The 25,447-nt window shown below is 37.9% G+C and overlaps 1 protein-coding gene across 4 annotated transcripts in view; it reads right to left on the bottom strand.

Moving 5' to 3' along the window:
* Window positions 1-25,447, bottom strand: part of Scai (suppressor of cancer cell invasion) — a 158,716-nt gene that overhangs the window by 46,389 nt on the left and 86,880 nt on the right. For all 4 annotated transcript variants that reach the window (XR_260604.2, XM_013513153.1, XM_005382478.2 and 1 more), the window contains 3 exons: window positions 7,241-7,336; window positions 6,627-6,713; window positions 4,925-5,023 (listed from right to left, as the gene is read on the bottom strand). Coding sequence is in view for 3 of the 4 variants with exons in the window: in XM_013513153.1 (XP_013368607.1) it covers window positions 4,925-5,023; window positions 6,627-6,713; window positions 7,241-7,336 (282 nt within the window). In the remaining variant the exon portion in view is untranslated. The remainder of the gene's footprint in view (window positions 1-4,924; window positions 5,024-6,626; window positions 6,714-7,240; window positions 7,337-25,447) is intronic.

Genomic DNA, 25,447 nt, shown 5'->3' with positions numbered 1-25,447 from the left:
TGTTTGCCAGTATCTTACTGAGGATTTTTGCATCTATATTCATTAGAGGCTGGTCCAGAGTTCTTTGTTTTGGTTGAATCCTTGTCTGGTTTTGGAATTAGATTAATGCTAGCTTCCAGGAATGCCTTTGAGGGTACTTTTTCCCTTTCAATTTCACTAAAGAGCTTGGAGAGTATTGGTGTTAGATCTTCCCTAAGTTTTTGTAGAATGCAACAGTGAATCCACCTGGAACTGAGCTTCTTTTAGTGAATAGGGGTTTTTTGTTCGTTTGTTTTTTACTGCTTCAATTTCACTGCCTGTTACTGGATTATTCAAGGTTTTTCAATCTTCTTGATTCAGTTTTGGTGACCGAACTCACGACCTTGCGCTTGCCAGGCAGGCGCTTTGCCGCTGAGCTAAATCCCCAGCCCCCGCTATTTGCTTTCAATACGCCCCTTTTGTTCTTGAGAACTTCTCCGACATCAAGTTCTTTCTTACTTTCTTTTTGATTAATAAAATATATTTTAATGTTTTGTTTAATATCCTCTACTGACTTCTTGCTTATACTACTTCTTTGTTATTGCACTTTTTAGTGGCTGTTAAGAGTAGCAGTATCCTTTAACTTACCTACGCTGTACTTATTCACACCTTACACTTTCCACTTACCACTTCTAAATTCAAACCTGCCATTTCCAACTTCTACTTCCTGCTTTGTACACTTCAAATCACAAATTCAATAAACTTACAATAGTATATTTGTATATGTTTGAAATTTTATATAGTATTTTTTAAAAAAATCTTCAAGTTATGAATTAGAAACATGAATGTTAATTGGTAAGTTGGTCTTTCAAAGCTATGTTTTATTCTTGTATTTAATGGAATCATAGTTAGTGAACACATACTTGAAAGTCAAGTTCACCAAAGTTTTATGTAAGCTTAGAAATATACTGGCTTACTTTCGCACATAGTTTTATGCACCTTAGAGCAACCTGTTTGTTTTTTGAGACCAGGTCTTACTGTGTATTCCAGGCTGGCCTTGAACTCACAGTGATCCTTCTGCTTCAGGATCCCGAGTGCTGGGATTACAGGTCTGCACCAACATGACTGGGATAAATTTTTAACTGTTTCTCAAATCTTATAAATTTTTGAACTTCTAGATATATAAATTATTAAGGATGATACAGTAGTTCTTCAGTTCATGAATTTAATTCTTTCCACATTTCTGGAACAGGATGAAAATCAAATCAAATTTCCCCATGTCAACCCTGAACCTAACCACTGAATCTGATTTAGTTCTTGTCCAATTTGGTTTGCGACCAGAAGTGTAGAAAGATTAAGTTCATGAATTCAGGTACTATATATCAAAATATTCCATTTGTATCTGATCATTTATCAATTTTCCCACTTTCTGCTTTATTAATGTCACTTTTTGTTTTATTAGCACTACATTATTGGTATGTACAAAATTAGACAGTTTATATTTTCCTGAGCTCCTTTTTATCATTATGGGGTAAATGATCCTTAATAACATTTCCCACCTTGGCAGGATGTGGTTGCACATGCCTATAATCCCAGCACTCTAAGGCAGGAAATCTCACGTTTAGCCCAGCCTGGCAATTTAGTAAGCCTTTGTATTAATTTTTCTTAAAAAACCAAAAGTTGTGCATCAGTCCTGCGAAACAAAACAAATAGCACAATACTGCATTACTGGATTTCTCTAAAAAAAGGAATTCTGGAAATCTCTGTATTTTCACTGGGAAATTAAGATCATTTCCACTTACTAGAAGTACCACTACCTTTGGACTTGTGTATTATCATTTTGTGCTATTTGTACAATTTGGGATACGTTTTCTTTTCTTGCATTCTACTATAGTGATCCTAACTGTGTCACTCACTTTCCCCCTTTTACTTGTTCCAAGGTCACACATTCTCCTTATATTCTACGAAAATGTTTTTCTTAAAAGTTTAGTAAATTTTACTAACAAGATGCTTCTTCCTAAAAATAATGGACCTCACTAGAACAGTATACTTCCTACTCCTTTTCTTCATGTTGTTGTGATCTGGGATTTGGTCCCACTTTAATAACTGAACTAATCATTATCATGATGACTACTATCTCACAAAATCTGTTTTAGGAAGTAATAGGATAACTTCCTCTTGCCAGTCCTTATTGTACATGCATTTTTTGTCACCATCCCAATCCTCACTCTCAAAGTCATCACAGAACTGGTCACAGGATTACTGAATTAGGGTCTTCTCTACTTTCTTGACATCTAAGCTATTCATTAAAGAGACGACTGATGCATTTTACCCAGCACTACTATGTGTTTTGGAACAGAAAGCATTTTAGGCTATCTAGCCTAAGACACTGTCAGAAGTAAAAATCAAATCAGAAGGAAAATCAGTAGAATACTGTTGATTCACACTGGAAATATTAATGACTTATTATTATAAGTGAACTATGATGTTCAAAGTAGTTACTCAGTTTTAAAAGATATAAACCAAAAAGAGTCTGACCCTGAAACAGGGTTTCATGATGTAGCACAGGCTGTCCTCAAACGAGGGGCAATCCTTCCGCCTCTGCCTCCTCAGTACTGGGATTACACGTGTGTACCACTATGCCCAGCTGATTTTGCCTTTTAAATGAAGTGTGAAATTATGTAACACTTTCTTACTTAGTTTTTATTGGCTATTAATTTTAGCAGCTCTTCTTCATTGCTACCTTAACTGACCTCCTTGCCCCATGTAAACTAGGAAACAATCAATCTACCAACAAAAAGGGCCAGTTTTGCATACTGGATTATTATTTGATTCTACTTTACTGGCCCAGACCAAGAGATCTTGTTATCCTGGATTCAAATAATCCTACTTTGGTTAATCCGAACTGCTCTAGGAGGCAGCAAAGGAAAACAGTTCAGATGTGGTGTTTGCTATTAAACTAGAAAATGATTACAATAAATCAAACTGTTGGATTTTAAGCCAAGGGGCCCAGAGCCAATTTCCCTTTTGCCACATTAGAAAATGCAGAAAAGTGAATTACACAAGGTATTTTCCTATTGCTTCAAATAGATCTCTGCTTACATATATTTTTAATGCTGATGAAATGTTACACAGCCCTCTCGTGCTTTTTATAGGTGCAATTCATCTCACCAAGAAATAAACTGTGTAACGTTAATGGGGAAAAAACTGGGGTTTGAGGAAATATCTCTGTAGTGGAAGTATGTGAAGCAAACCATGTAAGAAAACCTGAAGGAAAGTAACTGATGGAACTTTGATAGAGGATGAAGTAGAAGTAATAGGATGGCAGAAAAAAATCAGAGTAAAATGGAGAATCCAGCATCTATATGTCACACCATATGTCAAGAAGACTCCCCTTGACAAGCCTGAACAAGATGTATAAGGGAAAGAAGGGGATTTATCACAGCAGAGCTTTCCAAAAACTGTTACTGTTTAGGTGGAAAACTTAAGTCAACCACTACATCTAGAAAAACAAGTCAAGCACGGGGCAAGGTGGCGTACACCTGTAATCTCAGCCATCAGGAGGCTGAGGCAGGAGGACTGTTGCAAGTTCGAGACCAGCCTGGGCTACAAAGTGAGCTTAAGGCTAGCCTGAACTGTACTGCAAGACCCTGTCTCAAAAAAAAAAAAAAAAAAAAGTCAAAACTATGAAACTACGGTTGTTTTTAATTGCCAAGAAAATACAATCTTTTCTCTGTAGAACAACTGTGAGTTCTGTTGCTGGGAGTACAGAAAACACACAAACCTGTGTTTGAACTTTCCCCTCCAATAATTCTTGGAATCCTAGTGACAGACTCTGTAGTAGATCCCTTATTTCTTCCACAATTTCATCCTTTGTCTAAATGTTGCAGTCTAGCTTTTGCCTACCCAGAGCACATGCTCTCTTCTGAAAATAGCATCCTTATGTTCTATGGGAACCACCTTTTTCCACTCTCAGTCCATGTAGTTTGGGAAGGGTAACATCACTTTCCTGACTCAGGGGATGAGCCCACGACTCAGGTCTTACAAGTTAGAATTGGTGGTAGGATTTCTGCTAAACAACTAAGAAAGAGTATTATTTTCTGCTAATGATGCTACACTTCTGCAACCTAAGTCTGCAGGTGGTAGCTGAGGAAGACTGCCTGCGAGTGAAACCAACCTGTAGCCAAAGCACAACAGGAGAGATTCCTAACGACACTGCTTCAGTACTTAGATCCAAGTACTGAAGGTTTATCCTCGGCTTTTGCATTAGGTATGTGACAATAAATCTTTTCAAAAGTCAAAATAAATAAATAATGCAGTCCAACTGTAACCCATATAATAATTATCTCCATTAGAAGATAATCTTCTGAAGGAACTAGCACACCTTCTTTTCCTTTTTCTGCTCTCACCCAAACATTTGCCACAGTGCCAGATATGTAATACTGCTAAACAGATTTTCTAATGGTAATAGATAAATTTTACATGATTTCTTTTTTTTTTAAATAGCAGAGCTACACAACTGCAAAACAAGTATTGGGCTTAAAAAAGAAAAATCAAACAGCATTAGCAGTCTTTTTTCTGATCCTGCACGACAATAGGGTTTTTAAGATATATGATTAAGATTATGCAGGGTAAAAAGAACAAAGATTATTAGCTTCAATGCACTTAAGTCATTTCATAGCAAAGAACAGATCCTCATCTTTTCTAAAGAAAGAACCCCAACCTGCTTTGTGTTGTGACTATACCTTGCATCGTGACATGTGTTATACCATCTACAAGAGAATTGCTTTCAAGTAACATATACTCTGCATGCTTTAGAAGGCCTGTTACCTAGTAGGTACTCAATAAAGCCTACAAAATGATTGGAAGTTACAAACAAATGTGCCCCTTTCTGCACAATTTCCACACAGACTACAGATTTTAAGTCTTTTATCCTCTCCCTTATAGAACCAAACCAAACACATACCTGTCCTCTTTATTGACTTGAGAATAATATGATCTCTGTCTGATGGCAGAATAGAAGGAAAAAGCCTCATTCAGATAGCTGGTCTCAGAAGTGCGTAAGCTATGAAAAAAATATTAAATATGAGCAAAACCAAAACTTCAACATGATAAATACTTCTTTCATACTGCTCCACTGCCCTAGACAAGAGATAGGAGTGATTGTCCTAAATTTGAACCAAGGTACTCTGGTTTCTCTTCAGATCGAATGAATCTTTCGCCTTTTACTAAATTTAAACCAAGGCAAAACTCATATCACCTTTAAATAATGATAATAATACCATCCCACTGTTCCCAAGCCTTTTTTGCTGCCAAAGTACACATCATTCTCCTTCAGCAAAGGGATTCTCCAGACAGCATTTTGCCAGGTTAGATCTGCCCCTGGGGCCAGAGCCTTCACATGACCTTCTCCAAGCCCATAGACTCACTTGAATTTTGGACCACATCTCTCTATTTTTCCCCTCACAAAACTCATAGAAGGACTAACTTCTATTATTATTCAAGGGATGCTAATGAGTTGTGTTCCCTGTTTAACACATCTAATTTTACAAGGGACTTTTAAGAACACATTCTTTATTTTATTTATTTATTTTTTTGACACAGGGTTTCACCATGGAGTTCAGGCTGCCCTTGAACTTGCTACGTCGCCCAGGCTGACCTCTAACTCACAGCAATCCTCCTACCCCAGCCTCCTGAGCACTGGGATTACAGACATGCACCACTACTCCCAGTTTAGGAATATGTTCTTCAATGCAAAATAGTTTAATGGCAGGCATTTTCAATGGCATGTGAAATTTTGGAAGATAAATTACTTTTCTTGCCATTTAAATTACAAGTGGTCCAACTGCCTCCCCCAACAAAATAAAATTTTATTTTATTTTGGTTCTGGGAATCAAACTCAGGACCCTGTGCTTGCCAGGCAGGTAGGATTCTATTGAGCTACATTCCTGGCACCCCAAATAAAAATTTTAAAACTCCATAAATGGTTCAAGTCTTTTAAATTTTATACCTACTGCCACTTATAAGAATGACACCTAAATTCATAAAAGGAGCTCTTTTCTCCTTGACTCAAGGGTAGGACTACACAAATGCTATTGTTCTAAGGATATAAGCTAAAGTATCTTGATGTATTTTATGTAATGTTCAAATGTAATTAAATTACATTTGTTTAAATTACATGTAATTTCATTATATTTTATGTAATGTTCAAAATCCTACGAAGAGGTGTTTTTAAAAGTATCTTTCTGAAAACTAATCATTTCAACATACAAGCTATGGTAGGTCTCTGCAAACTATCAAGAGTTGAATGAAACCATAAGAATAATAAATTCATTTAGTATTAATCATTTATCAAAAACCAAGATCAAGGGCTGCAAATGTAACTCAGTGGCAGAGCTCAAGCCTGGCATGTATACAGCCCTGAGTTCAATGCCCATTATTGCCAAAAAGAAAACAAAACAAAAACCAAGATCAAACTCCTTTAAGTTGGACTCAATGGATTATCAAAGTTCATTTCATGATGCTGTCTTCATCAATCTGGTCCGAACCAGATTTCATTTGTAACATATTGTCATCCCTCCTAGAAAGTAAACATACTATGCACACTCCTGCACATTGTGTTGTAATGTGGGCGACACTTTATGTCTTTCCATGTACAAGTCACTTACTAATAATGGTAATATAGCTGCCCAATCTTGGAAGCAATTTCCCCTATTTGCCACCGCTTCAGGCCATACCGATTATCCAAGACTTGTCTGTTTTTATAGGAGACAAGAAAATAGAAATAAGAAGCCATAAATATAAAACATAATCAAATATCCAGATCCAACAGGATAAAATACCATCCAATTAGCAAAGTTCATATATTCCCTAAGATATTTCAACATACCCACTTAGCTAAATTTAGAAAAGCATTTATTAAATGTCTATTTAAAGTCAGCTCACATGTAAAAACAAACTACTCTGAGCTATGATCATGACAATTAGGAGCAACGCCCCCCACCCCCAATCACTTTCATGTAGTTTAGAGTGAAACCATGACTCCTCCACCATGCTAGAGTTCATCTGAACCACTCTGGATACAACACTGTCTTTAAAACTCAGGTAAGAACATTACATTTAAAAATCATAAACAAGGAAGTTTGTTTTCATTTAGGTCATGAAGCTGAAATATATTATTTTTAAAGTACCAAGATAAAAAGCTATGAAAAAGTTAAAGGTCAAAGCTGCAATTAATATAAAATGGACCTGCATTCTCCTTTAACTGAAAAAATTCCTTTACCGATGCTGCTGCTGGAACTTCCAGAGTTTGGTGTAAACATCAAAGGTTCTTCCAAAGTAGGACTGCCACTGCTTCTGTCCATACTGTGGCAAATCTCTGTAATAATAATTTAAAAATGTATTAAATTTCTCAGGCTACTTGGAAACTAAGTCTTGTGCTAGTACATACTGGCAAGATTTAAAGTACTTGCATTTCTTTTTTAAAAGTTGTAATTGTTGAAGCAAAAATAGCTCTATAACAAGGGTCTAGGACAGTTTTTCCTTGTTTCCCCACTACCTCTATCAGCTCCTTCTCAGTAACCTTTGCAGATGTCTCTCCCAGGAAGACCTTAGCATCCTTCCCTCACCCTGGGTGATCTCTTGTTGTTTTTTGTTTTGTTTTGTTTTTGTTTTTATCTTTTTGAGACAGGGTTCAGGCTGGCCTTGAACTCATGTTATAGCCCAGGCAGGCCTGGAACTGGCAGTGATCTTCCTGCCTCAGCCTCTAAAGTACTGGGATCACAGGTGGTTGCTACCACGCCCAGCCTCCCTGGATGATCTTATGAATAATCACTTATATACTGACATTTCTCAATGTTTCTCTTCAGCTAAGACCTCAGCAGTTTGAAAGCAGTACTTTAGGGGCTATATCTACAAGTCAGTGTGCAAGTGGTTTTACTGTTCTCAACTATCCTATCCCTTTGTCCTTGGGCCTGATGACTTACAGTAACGTCTTCACGAGAAAAATACTCCCTAAGGGCCTGACCATATTTACTTGCCTTGGCCAATAAAACATAACTGTAAGAGATCTACATCCTGCCCCAGGAGATTAAGAGACATTACAAGGTTTGCCATTTTCACTTTTCTCCTTGATGTAGTAACAAATACTTTCAGCCTGGAACGCCAAGGAAGACACATTTAATGGATCCTGGACCACAGACACCTTATAGCTAACACAGGAAGTAGAAATAAACCTCTATTGTAGTATGACACCCAACTTTTGTTTTTTTGTTTTTTTGAGACAGGGTCTCACTCTGCAGTTCAGGCTGGCCTTGAGCTCACTTTGTAGCCCAGGCTGGTCTTGAACTCACAATGATCCTCCTGCCTCAGCCTCCCAAGTGTTGGGATTACAGGTGTGCACCACCACACCTGGCTGGGATTATTTAATATAGCAGCCTTACTCAGGAAAAACTACTACAAAAACTGGTAGAAGGAGCAGGTTGTGGCCATGATAAACATTCTATATAACATATGTGACACTGCATTCAGACTGAGTAGCAAGTAACCGTTAACAAAAGCCAAAAAACCATGACCAATATAAGGTAGTGGTAAAACTGCACTGGCCTATGATAACTCAAAGAGAGGTAATGTAATTAATGAACTTGAGGATTTACATAAAGAAGCTGAGAAGGTATTTTTCTCTTAGCCATTAGATGATATTAGCTGCATTTAACCAAATATTGTAAGAAAAAGATGAACTCAACTAAGTACTGGCTGCAGCAGTTGGAAAGAAAAGAAAAATCTATGGATTAAACAACTTCCAAGATCTCAAGATACAACAATTACTAATACTTGACTATAAAACACACCACTGAAAAATGCTAGCATTCATAAACGCCCCCTAAGACTCAGCTTCACTCTCAGGGCAAAATCTCTTCAAGTGAAAATCTGTGAATAACTGAAGATGGCCCAAATACATTCTTACAGTGGGAAACAATTTTAGGTCAGGGAAAAGAATTGAAGGGTTTGGATCTCTTGTAGAACCTGAGGAATTCAAGGTATTTTCATAGAGACAGATACCAAAAAATTGTGCATGTGGCTACTGGCTAACATGACTCAAGTAAGAGTCAGTCACATTTTGTTAAAGCTGTGCCACCAAAAATCACTTGAGAAAAGCAACAGTCATGCATTAGTTACAATGTGATATACTTATCATAGTCCATGAGTTGTCAACTAATTTTTATTGAGTTTTTTAAATGAGTCCTTATCACTTATTTATTGCTTGCTTGCAGTACCAGGGTGGAACCCAGGAATTTGGCACTGAGCTATATTCCCAGCCCCCCACCTTTATTTAATTTTATTTTTTGTTGTTGTTTTTGGTTTTTTTATTCCAGGACCGGGAATCGAACTCACAACCTTGCACTTGCTAGGCAGGCAAATTCGCAGCCCTTAATTTAATTTTAAAACACAGTTTCAAAATTAAAGTTGCCCATATACTGGGCATGAACTGTAATCCCCCTATTTCAGCCTCTGAGAATGCTGAGATTACAGGTGTGCAGCAGGACACCTAGCTTAATCTTTGTTTTTATCCTGCTGCTTCTATCTTTTTAAAGAAATCCATCCATTTAATAGTATTGTCTTCTAAAAGATTTAAAGTTTTCGTTTTCAAATTTAACTCAAATATAAGAAAACTACAACTCAGATATGTATAACAACTTTGGCCTGAATGATTTATACATGAAGTTTAATGAATAGGGCAGAACTGGGATTGAAATAATCAATTTTCTCTTACATTTGTCTCTCTGCTCTTTCTGTTCTACTGGTCTAATTTTCTACTTCCTCATCAACATGGTGATAATTACAATAGCTTCGTAATACATGTATCATGTTTCTTCTTTTTCAGAAATATTCTTGGTTCCTTGTATTTGCATATGAATATACATTTAAAAATCAACTTGTCAAAGTTCTATAGAAAGCTTTAATGGGTTCTAATGAGAACTGAAAACATCTACAAATCAATTTGAGAAACCGACATTTTTCACAATTCTAAGTGCCAACAGTATCCTTTCCATGTATGTTGAAAACATTATCATTAAATCAATCTTATAACCTTTTTGTAAAAGTCTTTTATTTTTTGGCTCACATACTGCAAGGTCCTGCATTTTCATTGTGTTTGTGAAAGGTATCACAGAATTATATACCTTCAATATGAATATCTCAATAGAGCTGTTCTTTAGAAAGCAACATAATAAAAAAGCAACGCATAATGGACTGAGCATAGAATTTTATCTTTGATCTCCTATGACTCTATATAAAGAAATAAAAAAGAAGACCACAGATGAGAGATTTCAACGAACTTTTGAAAAAAGAAAGAATATCACTGTTACATGAAGAAATATCTGTTACTATTTCCTGTCATTCAAACTCTTGGTGGGATGGTTGCTGAGGCCCTGGTTTCATCCCCAGCAACACACACACACACACACACCACCACCACCACCACGACCACCATCACCACCAGCCTTTGCAGGAAACAAATGAAGCACGCAAATGGGTTGCTGTGAAGACTTTAACAAAGCAGTTACAAAGTGCACAGAGCAACAGGAAGCCAACAAGGAATGCTGAAGCACTCTAAGTGACCACCCCGAAGGCTTGCTTCAGCAGGCTAGGGGCAGTAACTAAAATGCTGCCCGAGAGTGGAGGAACCACATCTACCCTTCCTGCAGTCCCTTGCTGGGGCAGACACCAGGTGGTGCAGTCCGTAAAGGTGACTCTCAGGGAACCACAGAGGTAAGAGGAGAGAAGGTAGGTCTGGAAGGATAAACTAACAGAGAAGAGAAAAGTGAAACCTAGAAAAGACAGAAACCAGACTACATGTGAAAAGAGCTAACCCAAAGAAGTTACAAAAAGAATGAAAGCGCGGTTTCAAATAATTAAATGTTTATTTAAGAACCACTTTCCCACCACGCCCACACCAAATGCCCAACACCTGCAGTTATGTTTATTTTCCCAGGTACACAAAAAAGAAGAGAGAGAGGGTAGGAGAGGACCAGGAGAAAGGAAAGGTAGTAAAGAGAGGTTTTTCATCAAAGAGACTGGATAATCTGTTCATTTTATCATTGATTAGAGTGGGGATGGCCCCAGAATAAGGTGTCAGCCTGCTCAGGATAATGCAAATCTCTCAATCAACAGAACCTGCCTAAGCGAACAGTAGTCTGGTCAGATTTTCTGTACTGTCCTTCTTTAATAAGAACTTTATAGAGTTGGAGGAAAACTGCAACATGACAGGAATGTGGTAAATTCAAAGAACAGGCTAAAAATCATATTAACAATTTAAATTAGTAGTCTCAGGCTTTATACTTTAATAAAAATAATGAAGCTCAAAGAAGGAAATCAGAACAAAGACATATGATTGCTGAAATAATCACTAGGAGAAGTATAAGACAAAATCTCTTAGAAGACTTAGTCTCTTAGAAGGAAAAACTATGAGACAGAAAACAAAAAAAAGGGAGATCAATATTAGAGTGCCAGAGGAAAAAGACTGGAACTGAAGGAATAAAAGCATTCCTAATATACTGAAGGAAGAAAAGCATTCTACAAAGTACTGCAGTACCACCCAAGTACCAAAGTGGATGAATAAAAAATGAACTATCTTTGTGAAATTCGGAATAGAAAGAACAAACCACAAGGACATAAGAATCAAAACAGCATCGGAAAAGAAGAAATGTAAGAAAGAATAGGAGTGATAGCTTCCTCATCTTACTAAATTAGGAGTCAAAGGGGACCACCGTCATGGTATATGGATGAAGGTCAGATTGGCTTGGCTGTTCACTGTGTATGCAATCTGGGCCCACAAGCTCTTTTTCTAATTTCTCATCTGTAAAATGAGAATACATGTTAAATATTTCCCTTTTATGAAATGCCTGAGACCGTAAGTGCTTCAGCTTTTGGATTTTGTAATATTTGCATGTATATAATTACGTATATTGGAGGTAAGAGCCCAAGACTAAATGTGAAATTCATTTTTTTTGGCAAGGTCTTGTTTCACTGCCCAGGCTGACCTTGAACTCCTGATCCTTCTGCTCCAGCCTCCTCCTTAGCAGCTGGGATTACAGATGTGAGTCACTGTGTTTGACTCATTTATATTTCATATACATTTTATACATATAGCCTGAAGGTAATTTTACTTTTCTTTTCTGAGATAGGGTCTCACTACACTGCCTGAGCTGGGCTCTAACACCTGAGTTCAAACAATCCTTCCATCTCAGCCTCCCAGGTAGCTGAAGGAACACAACAATGCACAACATCAAGCCTAGATTTATTATACAATGTTTTAAATAATTCTGCTCATGCTGGGTGGCACACACCTGTAATCCCAGCATTCAGGAGGCTAAGAATTGCCAATCTAGGCTACCTAGAGAGACCCTGTCTCAAAAAACAAAAACAAAAACAAAATTTGTTGATGAAACAAGTTTCATGGTTTGGAATTTTCCAATTCTGGCTTATTGGCACTCTGGGAAGCTGAGAGAGAGGAAGATGGCAAGTTCAAGCCCAGCCTAACCATCTTTGCAACTTAGTGAGACCCAGTCTTTTTTTTTTTTTTTTTTTTTTTTTTTAAAGAGAATAAAAATAAAAGAGACCTAGTCTTAAAATATAAAATTTACAAAGAGCTGGAGATGCTCATTGTGAAGACCTTGGGTTCTTGGGTTCAATCCCCAGTACTGTACTGTGGAAGGAAGGAAGGAAGGAGAGAAAGAGAAGGAGTAAAAGAAAGAGAGAGAAAGAGAGAAAGAAGGAAGGTAGGTAGGAAGGAAGGAAGGAAGGAAGGAAGGAAGGAAGGAGAGAAAGAGAAGGAGTAAAAGAAAGAGAGAGAAAGAGAGAAAGAAAAATGCACTCTATAGTTGTAGATATGAATAATAAATAACCAATGAGAAACTGAAGATCCTGGTCATGTAAACTTAAGGGCCTAGCAGGGAAGAGATAGTAATGTGTGAAGTATTTGGAACAAGCCTAGCAGGGCCAGGGATATACCTCAGTGGCATAAGCACTTGCCTGGCAAGCCTCAGGTCATGAGTTCGATTCCTGGTACAAAAAAAAAGGAACAAGCCTAGCAAATGGCAAACACTCTTATACATACATACTCATTGTATTAGTGTTACTATTACTGTTATTATTTCCATGAGGACTAAGAGACTGGGAAAAAGTAGTTTTTAGGCAAATGAAATCTCCATTTACCATGACAATATAAATGGAAAATGTACAAATTGTAAACCAAGAAATAATGATAGAAGTGTATTAATTTAGAAATGGAGACCATACTCATAAGAAATAAATCAGACCTGCATGTGTAAGCATCATATTGTCTCACTAGTGTAAGACCTGAAAGAGTGAATAAAAACTAGGAGGTATAATAGATATTGTGAAACGAAAGGAAACTGTTCAAAAGTGAACGGCAACTTGGGTGAGGGAAAAGAGAAAGGAAAGAAGGGGAAATTATGTAAGTATGTATATACAGGATAGCTAACATAGTTGTACTACTGTTTTCTATTGCTCTATAGAAAGGAACAGTTAATGATTACTTGTTTGATCAATCTTGTATATCTCTTTGTTTTCCTGAGAAACCACTTTGAAGTTATCAATAAGTAATACAACAACCATGGTTAATTTCCTACAACTGTGTCTGTAACTATGTTTTGTTTGCATTACTCTTATGCTATTTTGTAAATGGATGTCTGTTAATGTTTTCCTTCTTTTATTTTTTAAAATAAAAAAAGTCAAAAAAAAAAAAAAGAAAGAAAAAGAAAAAGAAATGGAGGTAAACACCAGAAGAACGAAAACCAGAAGCAATCTAAGTGGTTTCTACTGAAAACCAGGCCTAGAGGTGTGAGAAGTGATTTATTTATTTAGTTAGTTAGTTCATTAGTTTTGGTACAGGAAATCGAACTCAGGACCTCGCATTTGCAAGGCAGGCACCATGCCACTAACTACATCTCCAGACTGTGAGAGGTGTTTATTTTTGTGTGTGAGAGGTGTTTTAAAGAACAACTACTGGGTTGTTTTGTTTTGTTTTGTTTCCAGCGTTGGGGACGGAACCTAGAGCCTCATGCATGGTAAGCATGAGCTCTATCACCGAGCTACACCTCAACCCTTACCTTTTTAAAACCATGTGCTGTTTTTCTTATGGAATATATTCTCATCCAGTTTTGGAACTGGTAATTTACACACACAGTATAAAATTAAAACAGCACAAAAGGTTTATATAGAGCAAAAAGTAAGTTCCCCTTACTTCTGCACCCACTAATCCCATTTTCTGCTCAGCAGAAGTCCTCATTACATTTAATGTTTTGGCATATTTCACGACAGACTTTCCAATCTTATTCATTTCATTGCATAAAGAATCTGTATTTCTATTTGTTGACTGTCCTAACTTACAGTAGCTCCTGCCTGAAGCAAGGGTTTTTAAAAATGAATTTCTTGTGCCCATTCTTGGGGTTATCAAAAGAAATAACACTCTGAATAGAAGTCCCTGGGCTGGGGATATAGCTCAGTGGCACAGCACGTGCTTGGCAAGAGCAAGGTCCTGAATTTGATTCCTGGTGATAGATGATAGATAGATAGATAGATAGATAGATAGATAGATAGATAGATAGGAAGCCGAGAGACAGAGAGAGAGAGAGAGAGAGAGAGAGAGAAAGAAAGAAAAAGAAAGAAAGAAAGAAAGAAAGAGAAAAAAAGAAAGAAAGAAAGAGAAAGAAAGAGAGAGAGAAAGAAAGAAAGAAAGAAAGAAAGAAAGAAAGAAAGAAAGAAAGAAAGAAAGAAAGGAAAGAAAGAAAGAAAGAAGAAAGGAAGAAAAGGAGAGGAAGAAAGTCTTTGCTTTTCAGGCATAATTGAGAAAGTCATTAAACAGGATCTGCTGTGTGGCTACTTAAACCTGCTATGTTTTGCTGAAAGGGTTTTGTATGAATTTTTGTATGATGAATTGGGTGTGGTGACAGTTACAGTGCAAGTTCACAATGCCTGTAACACCGTGATGTCCTAATTTATGATTTCCTTTTTAGTTTTTATTTCTTGACCCACAGCTGTAAGTCTCTAAATATTTTTCCCAAAATCAGTATGTTTTCTGAATATGCCCTCTTTGATTGCTCATCTAGATGTTTTCAAGATGCTGCATTTTTTTCCATTTTCATTTTTACTTTTTCTATTTCATTTTTTCTGGTTTCTCCATAAAAAGTATTGACAATTCTTCAGCTGTATTACATTCATTCTCTTGACTCCAAATTTATCATTTTCTTTTTTGCATATTGAGAAATCACCTCTGACATCACTAATCTAATGTATCAATTTTACTCTTTATTGTCCTTGATGTGAATATTAATTCTGATAATGAATTTCTGGTTCCTAAAAGTGTTTTTTGTCCCTTAAAGTCCTAGCTTCTCCTTGTGGTTTTATGCTCTTTTCAATGAAGTCATGATCTATGGCATTTTACTGCAGAAGACAATTTTACAAAATTTCCTTAGTTTCTGTGATAGATCATTTTCAGAGGTCTGAGTCTTGAGGAAGATGTTTATATTCCCATGTGTGCACGCACGCACGCATGGTGCATGCATACATGCATGTATATGAAAGGGTGAGGCGGGAACAATAATCTGTTTTTGGAATGAGTCCACTTGGGGTTCTGACTCATGCTTCTAGAAGAAGGTATGATCAATCCAAGTCCTACGTTTGTTAACTCTTCTTAGAGTATAGTATGTCTCTTGGGCATGGGGGAAGGATAAATCAACTCCTTTCTCAGATCTACACATACACTGCAGGTCTAGAATAATTAGTCAAGAAGGTTTATGTTCTATAGTGTCAGAGCAGCTGGATAAAGATGGGCTCCTTCAAGTTTTGTTCTTGTACACTCTGAACCAATGGATACACGAAAACTTACCAATTGCTAGAACATTTTTCACACTCATCCCATCCTGAAAGACAGTGCTTTACTTATACATTTTGTAGTTCTCAGAATGTAAAATGTGACAATGTCAATATTTGCTTTTGCTTTACTTATTTTTTGTAATGGTAATCTGGCTATCTCATAAATCAGCAAATACACGTAAAAAGTCAGGTGCTGATTTGGTTGTTGGAGACTTTATCAGTTAATTCTTTTTTCTGAGACAGAGTGTCTCTACGTTGTCCAGACTGGCCTCAAAACTTCAGCTCAAGTGATCCTCCTGCCTCGGTCTCCAGAGTAGCTGGCATTACAAGCATGTGTCACTGTGCTTGGCTCTAGTTACCTTTTTTTTTCTTTGTGGTACCAGGAATCAAACTCAGAACCTTGTGCTTGCCAGGTAGGTACTTAGGCTGCTGAGCTATATCCCCAGCCCTCTAGTTACCTTTTGAGCATAACAAACCACTTCAAAACTCAGTTGCTCAAATCAAAAACCATTGTACTAGCTAGAAATTTTATGTATTAACAGTTTAAACTGTGTGCTTCCACAGGTGTACTGAGCTACACCTCACTCATGCACTCAGCTAGGGGTTGAGAGCCTCCCTCAAATGTCTAGCAGGTGCCTGCTGGTCATTTATTTTTTTAAGCCTTTGTATTAAATTTGCTCCTGTCCCAGCAGCCAAAGCAAATCTCAGGGTCCAGCCCAGAAGCTCACATCCAAGCAACATTCTGCAGGTGTGAATACAGGGATGAGAACTGTTACACTCTATTAGAGATCTCCCTTTTCCCTTCTTATTCTTTTTCTCCTTCCACTCCTCTCTCCTGCTCTTCTTCCTTCCTCTGTCTTTCCTCCTTTCCTTTTTTCCCCTCTGTGGATTGACCCAGGACTTTTGCACTATGCTACATCTCCAACCATTTTTTGTTTTGTTTTGTTTTGTTTTTTAATTTGAGACAGGTTCTTGCTAAGTGACTATGTTACCCAGGCTGGGGCTTAAACTTTTACAGATGTGTACTACTGCACGCAGGTTTGTGGCCCATATATTAACTGTAGTGATAGCAATGCACATTTATTTTCCATATTAAGAAAAATTACCCATACTTTAGTGGTCACAAAAACAAACATGACATGTTTTATAATTTATATGACTAACTTCATGCACTTGGAAAACTTTGACCAGAATCCTGACAGTTATGAATTATTTCCTCTTTCTAGAAAGATGAAGGTGCCTGTCTCTCACTTCTCACTCTGGGTTTATAAATTCCACATTATTTCTGCCTGTGTAGAAATCAAGCACCTTCAAGTATCATGAGACATCTCTCTTTTTCAATTCTGAAAATATACAATCTTGAAAACTGTCTATTGTAAAACAGAAAGAATATAAAGCACATAAATCAAGAAGTAAAAATATTCCTTGTTCTCCTCTTAATTCTTTTTTTTCCCCAGTGCTAAGATTGAACCCAGGGCTTTGTACATGCCAAGCAAGCACTCCAACACTGAGCTACACCTCCAATACCCCTTAATCAAGTCTCCAGAAGTAGCCACCATTAAAAATGACTTTTCTATCATTTTTTCTATCACTTTCTATCACCTGAGTTTTTGTATTATTTTACTTAAACCAAATCAAACTACAGTACACACAATCATTTGCAACATGCCTTTTTAAAATTAAGTCTCTTAGCCAAATAGAGAATTACATCAATATTTACTTACACCAAGTAGTATATAATAAACCAACTTATTTAACCAATATCTTCCTGATAGGTATTTACAGTTTCCAATTTTTCTGTTATAAAAATATTGCAAGCATCTTCACACAAGTAAACTTCAGCAGTCATGTCACGTGAACAACAGGTAGATTTATTTCTACAGGAAAAATTAAAGGAGAAGAAAGCTCTGCATTTCTGCACTAGACGTCAAGACAATGAATGAGAAAGCAAGATGTTTTCCTGCCTGAAATTTTCACACATGGCAAGAATGAGCTAATAATTTCATTTGTAAATCCACTTCCATTATCCTTATGATAAGTAGAAATTGATTTCAGATTACAGTAGGTTTACTATAGATAATAGTTTCCATGTTTACTGCAAGTTTTCATCCTTTTTATCTTTCCACGGATCTCTAGTGAAAGGGAAGATCTAATCAGGGTTTTTTTGTTTGTTTGTTTGTGGTTTTTCTCCGGTACCGGGAACCGAACTCACGACCTTGCGCTTGCCAGGCAGGCGCTTTTGCCGCTGAGCTAAATCCCCAGCCCCTAATCAGGTATTTTTAAACAGAGGTTGCTGATAGACTCTGAGACTCTTACAGGCAACTGCTGTTAGGGAGCTGTATTACTATATAGAAGCATTTGCCAGCACCATCAAGTTTTTGACAACTGACAATTATTAAGTGCTTCTTTAAAGATAAAGTCTTTTTGCAAATTTTCAAGTAAGCATTTACTTGCAAGTTCCTTTGAGTTTTCACAAAAGTAACAAATTTAATAAATCTCTGTAATACATGCTGTCAAGGGAGAACACAGAAGTAGAGCCAGTGTTTTATTGCATGACTATGTCTTTTCAGTGTTTATAGAGGAAAATAACTTGGTAGAAGAGCTAAAAAGTATATAAGAGGTGACTTAGAGTCTAGAACAATATTCCTAACAGGATACGATAATATATGAGTATCTTATGGTTTATAGCTATGAAAGATGCTGTCTACTATATTTCTATATAGTAATACTATTATTTTTCTCAAAAGAATTCAAAATTTCTGCTGCTCCAGTCTAAAAGCCTAGCAACAAAGCAATTTCTTTTACAAAATAGGGTTAATTTTAAAAAATTTCTTCAGGGTTAAGACCTAAATCACTCTTTGATCCAATGAGACATATAGAAACTAATATACAAACCATTATGATTACAGTCTAAAATTAACTAAGGTACTTTATGAAGAGTTTCAGATATGTTCTTCTATTCAGAGCTTGACTCTTGGTTTTAAACTCTGAGTATATCATTTAGTCATTATTACTATCAGTTGAGATGGGAAATTAATGGTCCAGAGAATTAAATTAAATGGGGCCCTGTGAATTACCCAATCAGTAAAATGACCCTGTATTTCACATTTTCTAAAGGCCCCTATGACATAAATTGACTGTTCATATCCCTTTGCAAGGCTTTAGAGGCAAGTGAAAATATGACATTAATCTCTCTTTTTAAATCCTCACAGAAGTCAGAAAGGAGAATATGGAAGAAAGAAATGCAGTACCAATGATTAAATGTGATTCTCACGATATTTCAAATGTAAACATGAAATGTCACAGCTCAGGCACTTTCTTGCAAGGTCCTATAAATCACCTCTCTTTACTAACCTGAATCACTACTCACCAACACCTACCTACACTTAATGCCAAATCCAGTAGATCCTTTTCAGCCCTCTTTAATTTAAATCAGTCTTCTCTACGGTGTGCACTGTTGGCCACTTCCTTACTGCCTTGCATCTGTTCTCATACTCTCTCACTGGCTTTTTCCTTTTATTCTGGTCCTTAATGATACAGCTTCCCCAAGGTACATGTGAATACATATGCTGGGAAATACAGACACAAATACATACAATTGCTTAGGAATTGTGGCCAGTAAGTTTTAGAGCTATGACTCAAATTAGGAGACTCTAGCTCCTCACCTGTGGTGGATTAACTAACAGTCAACTTGTAACACCCAACTGAACTAAATCAGCGTAGCGCTGGGTGTGGAAGGCCCATCTGAGGATTGTTGCCAACAGCATAAAAGGAGAACTGGAGGGGAAGATGGTGCACTGCTGATTCTCCTGGAGAAGCTTATCAAGCTGGTTTTCCCGATACAAACTCAGCTCTACTCATTGTTGAAGAAGCTCGGGTCCTCACTGTTGCTGAGGATGGCTGCAGTTCTTTTTGGGGAAGCTCTGGTCCTAACTTTGAGCATTGCTTCCTGGCTCCTGTGCAGGTCCCTCAGCCTGTTGGCACAGATCTGTCATCCCACTCGCACAGACTTTCTAGCTTCCATCACTGACCTCTGGGCCTCCCCAGTGTAGACGCTTGATAAAGACTTGCATGAAACATTGTCATGAGCTCTAGGCCTCCAGCTAGACTCATGGACGATATTGCTATGGGATCCAGGCCCTCAGCTGGATTCTTTGGGTCTCTAGTGCGTGGACAGATTTCCCACACTCATTTGCATTTGACTCTTTGGGTGAATATTATAAAATAATCCTATAAATTATGTGTCCTGTATTAAATCCATTCCCTTGTAAAACCTGACTATAACATAATCCAATGCTCTTTTCTACCATATGGAATAACCACTTAAATTTTCTACATTAGTACTTTTCTGGGAGCTAATTATGCTCCCCATATCTTAATGATGTTATTGACCTTCAACGAAGCTCTGGTCAAGGCCAAAAAACAAGGTAGCTTCTCTGAATCAGGCCTTCAGTCAAGGACACTCACTGCCCTATTCACATATTCTTGTTCACAGAGAGGACTACCTGACAGATACTTTTGTTCACACCTATGCTTCCATGTTCACGTGGATACTGGACAAGACTGTATCTGAGATTGACAAAGGTCAGTCAAGCACTTCATGGTCTAGCACCAGCATTTTTTTAATCCAAATGGTGTGTCTAGGTTTTTAATTTATGTAAAGGAATTGATTTGTAAGTTTGAAAGTGTTGAGGCTATCAACAGACCACGCTGAAGGGTTGAGTGTTTCCTTAGGGGATGAGACCTCAATGACACCACTGTATTAATTCCTTTTTTACAAAAAAAAAAAGCAGGACGTATGACCTGCTCAAGGCAGGCATCCTATTTGTCTCTGTAGCTGGCCCCTGCTCCTAGTCCAGTACCTAAAATGATGCCAGCCCATCAAAGGCACTTAGTACACTGCTCATTCCTGATGACTGATGAAGCTGAACAGCACTGAATAATAAGTTTAAACTGAGACATGCCAAGTCAAAAAAAGCTATTGAATGGCATCTCCTCCTTGTGAGGATCAGCTCCAGGGAATGCATAAAATTGTTAGATACACTGCAACTAATAATTTTATGTTCCATATCTTGCTCACAGAAAACTGTTTCCAAAGCTGGCTTCCAACACCTAGGCTCAAGTGATCCTTGCCTCTCAGCCTATAGGGATAAAGCAACATGCATGGATGGCTTCAAATTTTTTGTTTATTGCAGTACTAGTAACTGAACTGAGGGCCTTTGCACCAAATTATGCCCCCAATGCTTGACTCTTTTTTTTTTTTTTTTTTGAGACAGGCTTTCACTAAGTCACTATATTACCCAGACTGGGCATAAACTTTGATCCTCCATCTTAGTCTCCCAGAATACCTGGAACACATGTGTGCCACCATGCCCACCTGCCAGTTTGAAATTCCATGCCCCCTCTAGGGTTTTGGGCTTTAGCTGATCTGCCAACTTCCAAGACTATCTTGTAGGTATGGTGAGGCCCAAAGGAGCCCCACAGACATGGATTTCTGTGAGAAACAAGAGAACAAATGCAAAAGCCAGGAAGCCAACTGCCTCCATTGCTAGCGTCAAGCATCACTGGTGACTGGGATTCTTACTCCCACACTAAGGAAAAGCTTTAATGTTCATGGCAGCACTTTCCAAGTTATCATCCGTCATACCAACGCGAGTGTTGTAGTTTGGGGTTTTGCAAAGCCAGAATGACAAACTCCTCCATGAAAACGAACAGGTCCCAACAGGTCCCTCCAGCTTTCCAACAGCTTCTCTACTTTCTTCCTCTCCAGGTCTGCCTCTTATACTGCTGGGAACAATCCCCAAGTGGGCCTCCCACACACAGCACCATGCTGACTCAGTTCAGCTGGGTGTTACAAGCTGACCACCAGTTGTCCATCCACCACAATGTGTTAGTATACTTTATCTGTCAAAAGCTTTGGTTCTCTCATTGGTAGAACCAAGATAACAGATTCTAATAAATGTTTGAGGATTTAATGAATTCTTTAGGGTTCTCAACATGTCCTTACATTTTTCTCTTTATACTCCTCCTGGAGTGAAAACTAACCAGTAATACCCTTCACCTGACCAATTCTTCATGTACTCTCCAGCAGGGCCACTGAAGAGATTATAGACTTAAAATGCGGCCTTTATAGTAGTCCCTGATACAGTAAAAGTTGCATCTGCATAAAAGATACGGACACGTGGAGAAACGCCAGCAGCCCACAGACACACAGGATGACTACACAAGGACACAAACGGAAGTCAGCCAGCTCCACGCCGAGAGAGGATGCAAGAGAAAACAACCTCGTTATACCCTGATATTGGATTTCCAGCCTCCAGATTGTGAGGACTGTGTTGTTTAAGCCTCCTTCAGTCTATGCTACTTTTAATAATGGCCCTAGCAAATGAATATAGTAAGTAAAAAAGTAGCAAGTATAAAGTATAGTAAGTAAGAAAGCAGTGTGGGCCATTTAGAAAGCAGAAACAAAAACAGAAGAGTTATGCCTGAGCCAGTAGCCGCTGGAAATGCAGTGTACCTAAAATAAAATATATGTAAGTAAAATATGCAGTTTTTCAAAGACTTACTATGAGGAAAAGAAAGTAAAATGTCTCAATAATTTTTCTGTGTTGATTATGTACATACATTTTTCTTCCCCTGTGGTATTAAGGAGGAACCAGGGGCTTTACACGTACCGGGCACATGCTCTTCCACTGAGCTGCATCTCCAGCCCTTTATGCTTGAAACAGAATACTTGTGACATAAACTGAAGTAAAATATATCATTAAGATTAATTTCACTTGTTTCTTTTTTACTTTTTTTGATGTGACTAGAAATGATGCCACATTTGTGGCTCTCATTAAATTTCTATTGGCCAATGCTTTCTGGACAACAGAATCAAGACGCCTACTGCACTCTGGTGGCTCTCTCAAATCTAAGTCTAATTCTTTTTTTTTTTTTTTTTAAGACAGGGTGGTCTTGTTAAATCACCCAGGCTGTGCTCAGACCTGTGCTCCCTCTCACTCAGCCTCCCAGAATGCTAGGATGATAGGTGTGCACCACCACACCCAGCTGCAAGTCTAACCTTTTGAGTGCTAAGCAGTGTAAACTGAAAGCATATATTCCAAGCGTGAACCGGTAGTTCGGGGTGTCATCTCTGAAATAACATATTACTAACTTGCAGCACTCGCATCTAGGAGAATGTTAATTATCTCAAGGAGGACCAGACGAAAGAGGTACAGAAAGAAGAAGAAAAAGGACAGAAAAAAGGGCAAAAAAAGAGAAAAAGGAAACAATGGAACAAACTGTTAACTGCTCAGTTATCCTCTCGTTTAGAACAAGAGCATCCTAAAAATGGGCTTCTAACCAATGTATTGTAGAAGGTTTCTTTCACAATTTAAATGTTAGCAGCACATTTAATGAAAATAATTTCTGTCATTATTTTTGTCTAAGACCACTATACTTCACTTTGGTGTAATTTCTCAGGGCACAAAAAAAGCCCTGGCCTCCGAAGCTTGTGATGGCTTTGTGTATTTGCTTCTCTGGAGCCAATCGTTAGTGACTTGGAGGCTTCTGCTTTTGCAAAGTACCACAAGTTACAGCACCGGCAGACACAGCTGCATTTCTCAAACCCGACCCGAGATGCTGCCTTATATAATCCCACCAAGTATTCCATTCTGCTTCAACAGTCTTAGTCACCATGGCAACCAGAGCCCTGCAAGCATTTGGGCTTTTGATCATTTTCTGACAGTATTCAAAGCTTTTTCTAACATAATTCTCACTTCATTATGACTGGAACTACACGCAAGCTCTATTATAAGCAAAATGCCATTCAGTTTACCCATTTCTCACTTTCTGGACTACGTTTTCTTACACAGAGAAAGAAAAAAGAGCAAATTTGTTATGCACATATTATAAAAAGGTATTTTCAATTAAGAAAAATATTTTGTTAAGATAATCACAGCTGGGAAAATGGAAGGCTCAGACAACGCAGATGAGTGACTCAATATAAGGTAGGAAGATGTATCTCCAAGAGTAAAAAGAGAATTTATTATATCCCAAACTAGGCATTACACAGAAAATCTGAAGCTTTTCATGTACTGAAGCACATGTTTTGACTCTGCTCATAGCTAAAAAGCCCAAGCCAACGGGAACATAAGCACGTTTTTGAGGCTGTACATACCTGAGTACAAGTCACACAGGTATGTTTGTAAAAGTCACATTTACATGAACTTTTCTGCAAAGACAGGCAGGAAAAAAAAAGGACAAGAAAAATCTTAATGCTCACTTCATAAACTGAAGAAAAAAAAAGACACAAAGGAAAGGTAGCGAAAAGACAAGCACTAACAGTGAAAGGAGCATCCAGGGAAAGGGCCCAGTGTTAAAGCTGACACCACTCCAGCTGGACTCCATTTCACCCATTGCTCCAGGCTCCAGTGCTGGTCCAGACTATCTGCAACACATTTCACGCTCTCCACAAGAACTGTGGTCCTCTTTTCTATTCAGATCACAACAGATACAGGAGCGGGATAACCACCCTTCTCGTTAGTGTTCCAACAGACATCTCTATTGTGAAAGAAGTGCTCAAAATCCTGTTGCCAGAACACTATTCTGATCCACCTCTTCCCCAAAATGTTCTTGTTTTAGAAATCATAGATATGCCAAGGTTAATGATGTCAACCATGTTCCCTTGCTACATGCTCACTTCCCTACTGGATCGACAAAAACCAAGCAGCTATATTTGTAATCCTATTGGTTGCTTACAGTTTGATCCACTTTGTACCCAACTCATGATTTTGCCCTATAAAACATTATTGGAGAAATTACCTCAGTGGCAACTCACTTGGGACCCCTCCTGTCTCTTAGGCCTATTCTCAGTCCCCAATAAACCTTTCTTACTCTAAAACAATCAAACAAAACATGTTGTTGTAGGGCCTGGGGATTTAGCTCAGTGGCAAAAGCGCCTGCTTGGCAAGCGCAAGGTCGTGAGTTCGGTTCCTGGTACCGGAGAAAAACCAAAAAAAAAAAAACAACAACAACAACAAAAAAAACATGTTGTTGTAAGCAGAGTGGGGAAAACATATTTACAAAACCAAAACAACATTTCAAAAAGAAGCTGAAATGTAATTCTTTAGACAGCGGATACTTTTGGTATTATATACTGTTGATATGGTGGGCAAGCAACACAGATATACCTGAAAGTGATTTAAAAACTATAGACTCTGGTACTCAAATGTGTCCTGTTATAAAGATGGATTGTGGGTATAGTTGCACAACTGTAAAAATACTAAATTGTAAGCCGGGAGTGACAGTGCACACCTGTAATCCCAGCACTTCAGAGGTTGAGCCAGGAGGATCACCATAAATCTGTCGCCAGCCTAGGATACACAGCAAGATCCTGTCTCAAAAAAAACCAAAACAAAACAACAATAAAAATACTAGCTTGTGCTGAGCGCACTGGCACATGCTTATAATCTCAGCACTAGGGAGACCAATGCAGGAGGCCTTGTCTCAAAGTTTAAACAAACTGTTTAAATAGCTCAAGGGCTGAGGATGTATAGCCCAGTGCAAAGGCACTGCGTGTAAACCTAAATACTGAAAAATATATTTAAAA

The sequence above is a fragment of the Chinchilla lanigera genome, unplaced genomic scaffold (assembly GCF_000276665.1).
Source record: "Chinchilla lanigera isolate Chin_1 unplaced genomic scaffold, ChiLan1.0 scaffold00018, whole genome shotgun sequence".
In the NCBI taxonomy this organism is placed as follows: domain Eukaryota; kingdom Metazoa; phylum Chordata; class Mammalia; order Rodentia; family Chinchillidae; genus Chinchilla; species Chinchilla lanigera.
The sequence above is the reverse complement of the archived record's forward strand: the minus strand, read 5'-3'. Positions and strand labels throughout refer to the sequence as shown.